The sequence below is a fragment of the Mesitornis unicolor genome, unplaced genomic scaffold (genome assembly GCF_000695765.1).
Source record: "Mesitornis unicolor isolate BGI_N332 unplaced genomic scaffold, ASM69576v1 scaffold36088, whole genome shotgun sequence".
Taxonomy (NCBI): Eukaryota; Metazoa; Chordata; class Aves; order Mesitornithiformes; family Mesitornithidae; genus Mesitornis; species Mesitornis unicolor.
This window is the reverse complement of record NW_010201923.1, coordinates 73,438-87,086: the sequence shown is the minus strand read 5'-3', so window position 1 is coordinate 87,086 and position 13,649 is coordinate 73,438. Positions and strand designations below refer to the sequence as shown.

Sequence of the window (13,649 nt, the reverse complement as noted above, 5' to 3'; positions counted from 1 at the left end):
ATTCCTGTAAGTTTTTCATTTATTTATCTTTGTGCGTTTCACACTAAGGGCAAGTGTCCTCCCTTGATAGTGAGAGGAGTAAGTCAATGCGATGTACTTACTTTTCACTGATCAGGTTATTAGGGTTCCTCTGGCTGTTGTTGTTATGTCTCTGATCCTTGCTGGGTCTTTGTGTTCTCTGTGGCTAGCCTTTAACCACACCATCTAACGCACAGCTACCACATTAGTCACTAGGGGAGCTCTTGGTTTCCCTTCATTCAGCTTGTACTCTGGATATCTTCCCTCTGCACTGTGATCTGTGCAGCTTTTGCATCTATCCAGCAGTTCCATAGCATAGAAACAGCAGAGGAATGTGGATTTTAGACATCTTTGATTTGAGATAAACTATCTGCATGGACTTCATCTTACCTTGCTTTAGCCATCTAAAATGTAGGCAAAGGTCTTCCACTGAAGCTCATGGAGGAGGAGAGAAGCTTTTCCAAATTGAGCCCATCTATCTTAGATGCCTACTCTAGGATGAAGTGAATCACTTTTTGGAGGTGCCTCATTTTCTCTGTTAATTAAAGGCAAAGCCTAGTTGACTAGCTTAGGCTGGATGTCCAACTTCTAGACTGTCAAAAGTATGGCAGTTGAATCCTACTTTCCGCATTTTACCTTCAGTGCTGGAGGCCATGTCTCTGGGTAACACTTAACAGTGCACTTAACAGTTCCTTTCAAGCTGTTGCTCCCCTTATGTGTGAGACTCTTCTAGAAATAAGTAACTACCGTCTGTAAACAATGCAGGTCCTGATGGGAAAATACTGTCAAGGATCAATGTAAGACAATATATGGAGCTGAAGCTTGGGAACTGCAGTCTATATTACTGATGTGTGTGTGTGTGTGTGTGTGTGGCATTAAGAAGATGGCACAACTGGGATTTGATTTTCTGTGATCCCTCATGTCCTCACTAAGTTTTCACCAACATCAAAGTTCACATCAGTCACCAGCCCTAGGTGTGTGCTGTGAGTGCATGGAGTGCTAACCACTGGAGGAGCTGTCATCTGCACTGCAAGTGAGCCACTCTGCGTTGCACCCTGATGCTTGAGTTCAGCTGTGGCTCCTTCAAGAAGGAAACTGCTTTAACCCCAGTGGTGGTGAGCTTCTGTGTATTCTACAAGAGTATTTGCAAGACAAATTCGCACTAAAAATACTCTGTCCTGCTCACTAACTCACTAATGTAGCTGACTGATGTCTAGCTTTGGCATAGAGTTGCGGTTAAGATCTTGGTGGTTATGTCCTTTCAATGTGCCTCAGTTCCTTCCACAGATTAAGATGAAGATTATATATTTCCTTTTATCTATGAAGTACATTGAAATGTGGGGATAGAAAGCACTGTATTACTCCAAACTAGAAGGAATTTTTCACTTATACCTAGGAGTATGACTCCTTTTTCTTTTTCCTGACAACTTACCAACCTATTGATTTGTGTCCCTGCTCCTAGTGCACAAATAGGAGATGGATGTGGCTTTAGGAGTATCAAGTTTTCAAGACAAGTGAGAAGGTTTAAAAAATACTGTAGCTCAAACAGTGCTTTCAATTCCTTAGCTGTGCTGGTTCTGGCAGAAGAATGGAAGGAAAGTCTACAGCAGCAAGTTGGAAGAACCCAATAAAATGTACAATAATATAGTCATGGTAGAGAAAAAAAATTATTTCTATCCCCAGATATTAATTTTATTGGAAATTATATGATTTAATTATCAAAGCACAGTAATTATGACCCATGCAATACTAATGACTATTGGCAACAAGGCTCACGAGGACACACAATCTAATTAGCTTTAATGGGATGGATTTAATAATACACTGGATTAACATCTGTTAGAACCAGCTATCAAGATTTATTGTTCTCTGAATAAATATTGACCTCTTGCTCTCAGGTCAATAAATCTTAAGCTTGCCTCCACTTAAATGAGTATCTACTTACTACGTTAGCACTCCTCTGTTTCCTATCACCAACTTCAGTAGGAGGAGAGGGGAGCTGCACTTCCTTCCTACTGCATTAAATGCTTCTTTAAGAAACTGCAAGAAAGCATTGAGTTTCTAAACAGAGAGAAAAAAGTTTGGGGCCTAAACTCTTTGTCTGCTCTTCACTAAAACTGCCCTTCCTTACTGTTGCCTGAGAAGTAGAAATTTCAGAAATGTTCAGAAAAAAATGATTAATAGTAATGCCACAGAAAAAGTGTGTATCTTGCATCATCTGCTCAATTAAGCAGTCTTTATGTTTTGTGTAATGTTGTGAGTGGTGTCAGAAATATTTGTGGGGGTCAGTGGGAGGAAATCCTGCTCCTTCATGTGTACTGAGATACAAAATTTTCTCTACAACTTCAGATTTCATTTTGTACTGCAGATATTTTAGCATAGATTCCTTTCTAACTCTAGGCATCTCAAGAGGATTGAGGCAGAGTCTGTTTCTTTTTCATGCTTACAAGGGAGGAATTTCTTGTTGCTCTCCAAAGGAGTTAGTACAGTCACAAATCTCTAAAAGTCTTTCAAAATTTCTTATAACCAAGAAGAGTTCCTCTAAAAGCAGTAGAAAGTACTTGAAATTGATACCTGTTTAGCAGATATTTAGACCTTCCTTTCAAATTTAACAGAGTTATAAGGAAATGTGTTATTCTAACTCTACTACAGGTGAATTCAGTTAGAAAACTCCCCATGACTTCAATGGCAGACTTCTGCAGGTGAATGTTGATTAATGCAGATAATTTTTTCCTCAGACACTGATCAATCAGATACTTTATAAATTTTGTGGGAAGATTATTTGTATTTACTGAATTCTGTGGAACCTTTTCAATAAAGGATGTGAAATCTAGCAGACTTTAATGGTTGAGTTTTATATAGTAGATCATAACAGCTTTCAAAGATCAAAAGATTGTTCTTGCATGTGCCCGTGCTCTCTCGTAAAAAATACATATTCTGGTGCAGAAGCCTGACAAAAACATGGAAGTTTTTCACCTTTGTTCACCCTTTTGCTTCTAACTGTACTTTTTTTACCTTTTTTACATTTTTTGTGTGATTCATAGGTAGGTCTGGCACTAAGGGAAATTGTAGCATTTGCCGTGGTCCAGAGTGAAGACCTGGTCAGACTGGTGAAAGAATAAGGTTCTCAAAGCAATTTGGTGTACAGGATTAGAGGATTAAATCTTTGCCTCTGAATGCTAAGCCATATCTATAGGGGTGGAGGGTAGGCCTGAGATCAGCAGATTTTTCATTCCATGTACTCCTTTCAAAGTATATTGTTAGAAATCTCTGCAAGAGGGATGCTAAATTTTGAGCCCAGTGTTCTTTTCCCCCCTCTAACTGCCCTTATGTTATCTAGGGATTGACTGCAGTCTAGTTCCATTTAGCCAAGTCTTTTATTAATCATAATTACCTATATTTTGGTTCTTTAGTTTCCAACTACTTGTAGGTGAAAATCCTTATTTTCCCTTCATGTTCCACCCTTTCAGACTGAAAGAAAATTTACAAATTTTGAAACCCTAGGGATCCTGGTTTGTTCTTTCAGTTTCTTGATTGTCCATGCATTTAAGCACAGAGGTTTGTAACATGTTACATTTAAGTTGTGGGTAAAAAAAAAAAAAAAGGAAAATGTGCTTACTGAGGATGAGGAAAGGAGGAAGGCTGAGGTGAATGAACATTGTTCTGGGACGAGATGTATATGAGAAAAGTGCTATTGACTCTGATAGGGCTGCATGTGGAAGGGTTTAGTGGCCTTTATTTCATGTCCAGATTGAGTTTTAAATAGATGAGTCTCAGGTAGGCAAAACAATGCAAATAACTGGCAGCTATTGGTCCTATAATTCACTGAGTGGAGGGAGAAAGGGGATAATCTTCTTTGTTAAATTGGGTGATCAGATCAGACAGCAGCCTTGCTTTTGTGGTAGCAGTCTGGGTAATGGCAGACACCATCCCCTCATTCTCTCCCAAGAAATTGTAACAGCCTCTGAGAAGGTCATTATGATGATTTTAAAGCAGAAAAAAAAGCCACAAGAGATATCTTGTTTTGTTGTAGTACTCATTTTTCTTTAGATCTGGTTAAGGAATATGAACAAAGATGGATTACTATTCTTTAATCCTTACTGTAACATGAACACAGAAGGTGCTGCTACCTTTGCCAGAAGCTGACTTGTGCAAGTAGTAAATAAGATCTTAACAGTTGGGAATAATTCCAAGTTTCTGAAGTGACATTCCTTTTTCTACAGCAGAAGTGTGTTGAGTTTTTGAACTTGTGTCACCTTATAATGCAACCTTCCTATTGTAAAGTGCTCCTCCCAGCACCAGACGTTCACATTGCACTGTGATTTCTTTTTAACCCCCAATGGAGTAGAACAGAAGCTCATCCCTATGCATACAAACTTAAAAGGATATTTTTTTTGTTAGTTACTCTTGCTTTCAAGATGACAAGCTACCCTTTCATCCTAGATGGAGAAGAGGAGCTTGTCTTTGGCAGGGTTGAAAGACTGGAAAACCTAGTCACTAAAATGGGAACTTAAAAAATGTGCCATAGAAGAACCTTGTGTATGCTATGAAAGCTCTAAAATAATCATTTTTATAAAACCAGTAGCACTCAACTCTTGTTTAAGCGGATCAGAGTGCTGGTTTCATAGCATAGTGTGCAAGCTTTTGGAATTTTCTTAATGCCTACACTTTCCACTTGACTTGCTAATAAGCAATACAGAAATGACAGAAGAATAATGAGAAATCCACGAGAATTGTCTTGAAAAGCTACATGTGTTCAAACAGAAGAAGACATGGGACTGTGCACCTGCAAACCATGTTGTTCACCAATGTACCTTTTAGCTGTAAGTAAAAACACACACAAACATCTTTAAGTGCTGATTCTGTTCTAGGTGCTGTCTGTTCTAGCTCCTCCTCTTCAGAGGCAAATGCCATTAGTGTAAAGCCTTAGTCTGAAGGCTATTTATTGTTGTGTAAACGACTAGGTAAAGAAGTCATTTAAGGCAATCAAAATCCAAAGCCAGCCCACCATCTCCTATTAGTCAGGTAATTTTCAGTGATTTGTGGGGTTCATTAATGTGTCTTCTGGCAAAAAAGCAATGGATGAGAAGATGATGTGCAAAATACGATAGTGTAGTCATTACTGCACAGTCCTGAGTTGAAGGTGCATGGAGAATGCTGGTATTGGGACAAAAATGCAGCAGTATCTGCTCTCCTTTGATATGTTAGTTGTGAAGAATGTGGAAGTGGTTACTGCGATTTTGACAGATGCGCTTATTTCTCCTTTTGTTGCCTGGTGTGGCACAGGGAGAACGCTGGCGCAATAGCGTGCGGCAATAATTTATTAGTGGTTTAGGGATGCGGGCCCAGAACAAATTCTAGACAAAAGAAAAACATGTTTGGGTTTTACAGAGTGCCTTGGCTACAGGAACAAAGCTGTGATTGGGTGTGCAAATATTTGGTATTTTGATTGTCCCGGTTAGGGTGACAGCTGACAAATGGTCTGAGTTTGGTTTTAATTACCACCAAAAGGGAAAAAGCCTGTTGTTTTAAAGCCAGGAACTGATGTTGCAGCACAAGGCAAGAAAATATATGTAACAGTGGAGTATATACTTTCTCAGTGTTATAATATGTTGAAAGCCCTATTACTTCCAAATAGTTATAGTATTTAGCTACTTTTGTGATTACAACCAGTCAAGAAAAGTGTTTTGTTCGCTTGTATTGCATCCAATGACGGATATTAAAATGCCAGCTACTGTTCTTACTTAATACTGACTGGTGTCATTGACATCTAAGTTATCTTCTGCACTCACACTGGGAAATGCAGCTATGCTGTGACAGATGTTTGAGAAACCTATTTGGCACAGAGATTATTTAATATATATCATACTAACATACAGAGAACCCATGAGGTATCAGGGCTGATTGCAATAGATGTATGAACACATAGAGACTCCACTGCCTGGAAGGGTTATATGCCTTCTGTGAAGGGAAAAAGAAACCTGCTACCCAAAAGAGGTGGAATGATTTGTCCAAAGTTCCTCTGGCAGGGTTAGGAACCAGTCCTATTTGTTGAGTCTGTATCCAGTACTTCAACCACTGTGCTATCATTTAAGCAAGATAAGAAATAATATTGTGAAGACCCACTGAAACGAATAGCCCATATGTAAAAGTTTAAAATTGTGTCCAAATACTTCATTGAATTATGGTTTTGTTTACTTTTTTGGTGGCAATTGCTGTACAATAGTTGTTTTCTTATGAATATACATGAATCCAGACTGGTCATTTGTTGCAGGAAGCATAACTTTAGTTAGACTTTGAATAGCCAATAAATTGCCTTTTAAGTAACAATCACAAACTTCCACGTGAAAATTTGCCCCTTCTGGGGGAGTCAAAACACATTTTTGTGGCCAAATAGGAGAGGCTGTTCTGTATCAACTTGTCTTCCATTGAAAGGAACAATTGAGGCAAGAACACAAAATGTGTTTTCCATTTTTGTGAAATAATGAGAATGTGATCTTTCCATTTTGTCAAAAGGGCATTTTTTTTGTCTTCTAGCTACAAATCTTCAGCCAATTTCTAGTGCAATATTCAGTGCCTTGGAAAATTTTATCAAGGCTGTACTTGAAGAAGAGAAATAGTTTGATCTGCTAATATGCTCCTGTCCTTCCAACACTGTCTAGCCTGCTTTTGTGGATTCCTAGAAAGGTTATTGATTTACTGCAAGTGTGGCTTTCTTTAGTAAAAGCTGAAGGCTGTTTGCAAACTGCCACCTGAAGCAGGCACATAAGGAGGAAATCTAGATAATTGCATTCTGCTTCCATTGAAGTCTGTGGCAATTTTGAAATTAATTTTAGGAAAAGCAGAATAGGTTCTGGTGACTGGGAGTTGTTGCTGCCAGCAGCTAGAATATCTCTTCATAGACATGTTGCATGGATTCTCAGTGTCCTAGGAACTGTCCAAAAGATTTGGAAAAAAAGGTTTCTGATAGCAGTTGCCAGTATTAACACCAGTTTTTAAAGGCATTCTGACTTTGTAGCACTTGCTGGGTCAGCACGTTTAGAGTCATGCACACTACTCTAAGCTGTTCACAGGAGATTCTCAGCCAAATTTTGCCGACAGAACAGGCAGTGCCATGAATTTTCTCATACTTTGAATTTTCTGGGGGCCAAAATTTCTGCAGATGTTTCAGTTAAGCAGTGTCAGCACTTTTGATCCCACGTACTTATGCTTGGACTAATGATGGATTTTTTGGTTTGGCCGTTGTATTAAGAAGCTGGAAGCAGTTCAGGGTTTTAGTTGATCAGAAAGGATTTTTGTTTTCAGACAAGCTAAAATGCAGTAATTTGCTTAGTTTTGGTTTCCTCAGTCCTTTTCTACTCGCTGCAATAAAAATGGGTCAAATTGGAATAGAATTTAAGTTTTAATTGAAAACAGTGTTTTGAAACAAATACTCAAAATATTTTCCTTTTGAAAATTTAGAAAATCTTTAGGCTTTTCTGGTTTCTTTATTTTTCTGGCTAATACTATCTTTTCACTTGGGTTATCTGTTGAATTCACACAGCAAAATATTTTTGTAAATTCATTGCTTAGCAGAATATTTTTACCCAGCATTGTTATCGATTTTCAACTCACTCCTGTTGCCTTAATTTTTAAATACATTAAAATTTACAGAATGTTGCTTTTAAAGAGTATAGCCTCTACCCTACAGTTTGGAAAATCTGTTGTGATATGTCAACATCTGGTATGACTAGACTAATATGACTACAGTTTGTGAGAATGACTGCAGTACCAGTAGCATTCAGGTAACAGTCGTGGAAACATAGAAAATAATTTGTGATGGGACAGTTTGAAAATATGTGATTAGGTCTAAAATGAGATCCCTTACACATGAAGAGAGTGCATGGAGAAAGAAGTTCATAACCAAGGTTGGACATAGTCTTCCTTTATCAGCATGGTATTCTGCAGGTGTTCAACCGGAGCTTTCTTGCACTTTCAGCATGTTTGTTATTTGCAATTGTCAGAGACAATGTTAGAGCAGAAAAATAAGAGGCTAATTAAAACCAGTAGGTGCTTATTTCTTTGTTTAAGCAAGAAGAACAAGGTAGCATATTTGTTGGGAGATTCTGCTTCTCCTTAGCACTACTTATTTGGCTATCCATACCCAGCAGCACTAGTGAAGTTGGGGTTGAGGGCTCAGTGGATTTACCTTGTATGAACAAAAGAGCTACATTAGTCTTTTCTGTCCCTTGTTATCAGAAAGCATCAGCTAATTTGGACTAAGTATAGGACTTGAACTATAAGCTGGTAATAGTGGGGTATGTATTTTAGAAGTTAATGGGATTGTGTGATTTGAAAAAAATTAGGCATCCGGTTATTTTATTATGACTTTTTTTGTAGTTAGGATAAACTTTTACAAAAGGATTCTAATTAACAATGTCCATACTGTTGTTCAGGAGGCAGCTTACAGTGAATGAATTCCAAAGCATAATACTGTGCCATAACTAATGCAGTGGGAACATCACCTATTTAACAGAGCTGCTCTGGAGACTTGACTTTACACAAGAAACCCATCTGCCAGGAAATTGTTCTTAGCTTAAGAAGCAGGCTTATATAAATTGACCTCTGTGACAATGGTTTTGGAGGCCTTGCTAGCTGGAAGAAGAAATTATTTCAGATAGGTGTTTCATCAAGTCCTCTGAAAGTAATTTAAGTGTCCAAACTTGGAAACTAACTCTTGGAGTTACTAGGTGCATACTTCTGCTGAAAATGTGCTCAACTCTGTTGAGGAGTCAATTTTTTGTGGTGGTTGCTGAAATGTGTTACCAAGCCATGGCCTGAGCTTGGTGGAAATTCTTGAAGTGTTGGAGAAACTTGCATTGAATGCCATTGATGGTCAACTGAGGGGAACACAGTGGTTTTTAAGGTATTGCCCTGTGGTATGATTGTGCAGAACCACTCTTCTCAAGGTTACTTGAGATATAGAGAGGGAGATATATTGCTTTCCTCATCCTCCTGGTGCACTAGATACTTCAGCTGTAGCGTCCAAGTCTGTCCTGGCTACTTATAACACTGCTCTGCATGTGTACGTACTGGGAAGGAACATTGACATCTTCCATGTGAATATATATGAGAGTCAACTGCCATCTGGACTCTTGATAGAATAAGCTTAAACTTCAGGGCTAAAACATTCTGTTGTTTGTAGTGTGTCTGAGAGGCTGAGAGTGGGAGAAGAGGTTATCCTGTCACCCATGTAAATGGAGGAGCTAAACCACTATGTCATTGCTGCTCTAGTTTAAAAACCTCTGCTATTAAAAGTAAGGAAAGCATGAAATGTTACAGCCTCTGTGTAGGTCTTTTTGAGGAGACTAGATGTCCTCAAGGAAAGCAGTTCCCTGGGTCTCTGGTTGCACAGTGCAATGTGTGCAGCTCTGCTGCAGGATGAGCTTCCATGCACTACTGCACCTCCTCTCCACCTTCCTATGTGGAGGAAGGGCATATCTGATAGCTAATACACTACTGAAGTGAGCGCTTGAAATAATAATCTCCTGTGTGGACTGGCAGGGGAGGTCAGCAGTGGAAAGGAAGTGGCGAAGGGAGCAAAGGAGAGGACTTCAGTCTTAGGATACATTACACGTAAAATTCTGAGACTGTTCCCCAGATGGGTAACATAAAGAATTAGATTTACAATTTGAAGTAAGTTCTGTAGTAAATTAATTGGACTTGTGAAGCAATCTTATTCTCTCTAAATTGCTTTCTGAGGAGCCTATCCTGAACGGGCCTGTGCAGTTCCTGATATTTAAGCATCCTCGTCTCATTGACTTCAGTAGGAATTAAACTCATTGAACTCCTCACTAGGCAATCAGTTCCTCGTAGGTCTAATTTTTCTGCTGCAAAGTGGTAACTGCCTTTACTTTCAGTTAGCAGTCATACCCCGTGATCCTCAAGTTCAAACTTTAGCATGCATGTATCATTTAATGGTTCTTTTGTGAGACATACTTAAGCATTTGAGCATAAATTCTGTTCCTTACAGCTTTCTGTGGATAAGGTCCCTGGCAGTTTTGTTATGCTTACTGCATCACATTAGCAAATAAAACATGCAAAATACTTAATGGAAAACTTTTCCAAAAATAATCCTGTCAAAAGCCCATAAGACAGTTTTATGTTTTGTTTTGGTTTTGTTTTTTTTTAAGTAGGAAGTGCTTGTTTTGCCATCAAAAATGGATGGATGCACTTCAGATTAAGAGGGCAACTTCATTAGCATGGAGGGTGAATGAGATAATAATTGAGATAATGAAAATGAGATTTTTCTACCTTTCCTTTCCATGAGAGAAGACCTACTGAAATGCAGTATATTTACAGTCCTCAAATTACTGAAGCTCTAAATGTTTTCGCTGTCTCCGTTTGTGCTGCTGCACATTTTGGGATGATGGATTGTGGAGCACTGGGTGTTGAGATGAAGAGAATCAATAGTGTGATACAAAAGATGAAATAACTCTGATGGAACATCAATAAAGGCTAAAAGTTGCCATAGGGATTTGAATCTTAAGGAAGAGCTTGAGAAAGTATATTAAGAAGAACTCACTTTTCCCCTTGCACTTGTAATGTCTTTATTCCGTGAGTAGAAATCGCTGGGGGGTTCTTGTTAAGTACAGAGGTGGAGGAATTTTTTCTTTTCTGTCTCTATATGGTGCCCAGCACAATGCCTTCTAGGCACGGTGACTTCTGAGCATTGTCACAGTGTCACAGCTGTCTCAGGCCATAGACAGCATGGACTGTAATGGAAGACTAGAGCACTTAGTTGCCTCGTGTGCTGTTCAGGGGTGAAACACATGCAAGCTGGAGGACTAGTAGGAGAATTTTTATCATGCCAAAGTTATTCACTGCTTAAGAGAAAATGTGTTGCAGGTCCATGCACTGCTGTGCATAACCAGGAGAACCAGGAGTGTTCCCAACCAAGAGTTTTCCCATTTGACTCCACCACTGGAAAATATGCAAAAACAATTGCAATACCCAAATTTTGCCCTAGTTTTAGCACTGCACAGTACTGCATTCAGTGGTTTGTTAGGATGTAGTTTGGAATATTTGACCTGAAGCAGAGAGGAATGTTTGCTAAGTAACATACTTTTCGGGATGAAGAAGGCTGTCTCACGCAAAAAAGCTACCGTCTCTATCCAAGCAGAACTCCAGTGCTTGTTTATTTTTTTTCTTGAGTATGGACTAAATGAGGTTAGTCTGAAGTAATTCTGAGCTACAACATGAGAAGATTGAGGAATACTTGAATCATTTGCTAAGGAGACAGAAAGCCGGGTGGGTGATGGTATAGGGATGTATTTGATGACTTCTATTTCTAAATGTTGTACACATTGCAGATACACAGAATTGCAATTTCATTGGTAGCTTTCATTAGGATCTTTATGCAGGAGGCACACCTAGAACTCCACTTTGGACTTTATGGATTTTATGGAAAAAGGTGCTATTGAATGTGACTGAAGGTATTACCGTATGCCTCGTAGCATTTCTGCTGTGATTCTGAGTGTTTCTGTCCTCATTGTTATCTTCTTGTTTCCCAAATGTTTATCAGAACTACTTATACAACTTATTTCTAATTTTTTTTGCTTGCAGCAATATACAAAACCCCCAAATTCTGGTTGCACATTGCATTCTGAGAGGATATTCGTTGCTTTCATGTGCATAATTCATCCTGATGTCACACTCTGGACTTAATTGGAATTCTGACTGCATCACTCTCACAGCTTAAAAAACAAGCACTAAATAAAACACGTAGCTTTGTCACAAAGATAAACCAAAATCAGAGAGGCAAATTAAGTTAGAACCATAAACGCTGCTCCTCTGAATTCAATCTACATTCTGAAACAATGGTAATTCAGACACGTACTGCTAAACAAATATGGGAAAGCTAGGCTGTTAATGTTGAAAACCTTAGCTGTTTCTATCTAAGCAAACTGTATGGGACTTGCTTACTAAAATGTGCCATGTAAAAAATAAAGCTATTAAGACAAGGTTGGCATCATCATTTTTCTTTTGCTGATCAGGTGGTAGTTTTTGGCACTAACTTTTAGAGCTGAAATATATTAATGCAGAAACCAAGGTTAGATCATACACCTATTTGCTTAGTTCAAAATCAAACTGTCAAAAAAAGGAAGAAAAGGGATGCACTGTTCTGAAATACATTATTAGTGTTATTAGTAATATATTAAAAGGCAACTTATTTTTAAAAGTGTTGCTTCTGTCAAAATACTTATTTATGTTGAATTCTGTCTTCCAAGGAATAGAGTACTTAATCCAGCAATGCATTAAGCTTATGACTGATTTCAACATGAGAACGCAAAACTACTCACACGCTTAAAGTGCAAGATTATTTGGACAAGGTTAACAGCCCTACTGGGATGAGATCAAGTGTTCAGTGATAGGTACCTGACTTTGTCAGTCTTACTTATGGTTTATTTCTGTAGTGAGAGACTTATGAGATTTCATCCCATTCAACACAAGAGTGGTGTAGCCAAATGCTACTTATGCCTTAAATCTAAGAGGTGAAGTCTTAAGCTCCAGGATCAGACCTTCTCCCTTAATATTGCATCACACTGACTTCTTTGGCAGCTTAAGTTTCACAGGGGTTCAATGAAGAAAGTCCTCTAGGGAGAGTGGCTTCGCAAATGTGACAGGAGAAGGGCCATCCAAGGATGAGCAGTCAGGCTTGGCCTAGTTAGCACAAGGAAAGAAACCCTGCCCTTTACCAGCTGCAGTTGATGTTCTTCCTCAGTTCAAACCTTTGATCTAAATCAGGAAGAGTAAGGACCTTAACCCAAGCTTTCCCATGTCACAGATGAATGCCCTAAGCAGTAGGCTTTTGAGGGTTTTAGATCTTGCTCTGATTCTTCCAGGAGTCCCAGAACCTGAGAGTCTCAGTGGACAGCCTGCCTCTAAACCTGCAGGTCTGAGCTTTAATGTTTCTTGGAGCAGGGAAGGGGTGCAAAACTCAGACACTTCAAAAAAACTGAGTGTGACTTCAACTGTTTTTTGTCTCCGCTTTCAGGTTGCGCCTATAATTAAAGAAAGGATGATGAAGAAGGGCAGCATGATGCTTGGGTACCAGCCTCATCAGGGCAAAGTCAACTTCTTCCGCCAGGTGGTGATCAGCCCGCAAGTTAGTCGAGAGGACATGGACTTCTTGCTGGATGAAATTGAACTGCTTGCTAAGGACTTGTAGCTGTAGCTCCACAGCACCAGGTGCTGCTCATGTGTGTTATTTATGAAGAAAGAATGGCAGCAGCATTCTGGTGCTATTTTGTGAAAGGTAGTAAAAAGCTTGAAATATAGTTTGGGAACTGTTATTTTACAGAGTGATGTTGAGAGCTTTGCAGGTAGAGCACCTCTTCACAGGACAGTATTTGCTGATGGGGGGCTAAGGGTGACTGAGGGCAGGCTGGTGCTCGCAGCACCACTGCCATTCTGGGAAGTGTTTCCTCGAGAAGGGAGCACTTCTGAAAATGGTGTCTACGTCCCAGGGAGGGCAGCTATTTATAGGGTGCCTGTGCACAGTGTAGCTTAAACCGGTCACTTACATACACAGGTAATACTCCTCTGAAGTTGCTGTTAGGAGTAGATTTAGCTCAGTGAGCCTTGAAATG

General features: G+C 39.2%; 1 protein-coding gene across 1 annotated transcript in view; it reads left to right on the top strand.

Annotated features, from left to right (window-relative positions):
• Positions 1 to 13,228, top strand: part of GADL1 (glutamate decarboxylase-like 1) — a 68,372-nt gene extending 55,144 nt beyond the window's left edge. Inside the window, exon 14 of the mRNA XM_010190244.1 lies at positions 13,055 to 13,228. Coding sequence (XP_010188546.1) covers positions 13,055 to 13,228 — 174 coding nt within the window. The remainder of the gene's footprint in view (positions 1 to 13,054) is intronic.
• Positions 13,229 to 13,649: the final 421 nt, after the last annotated feature.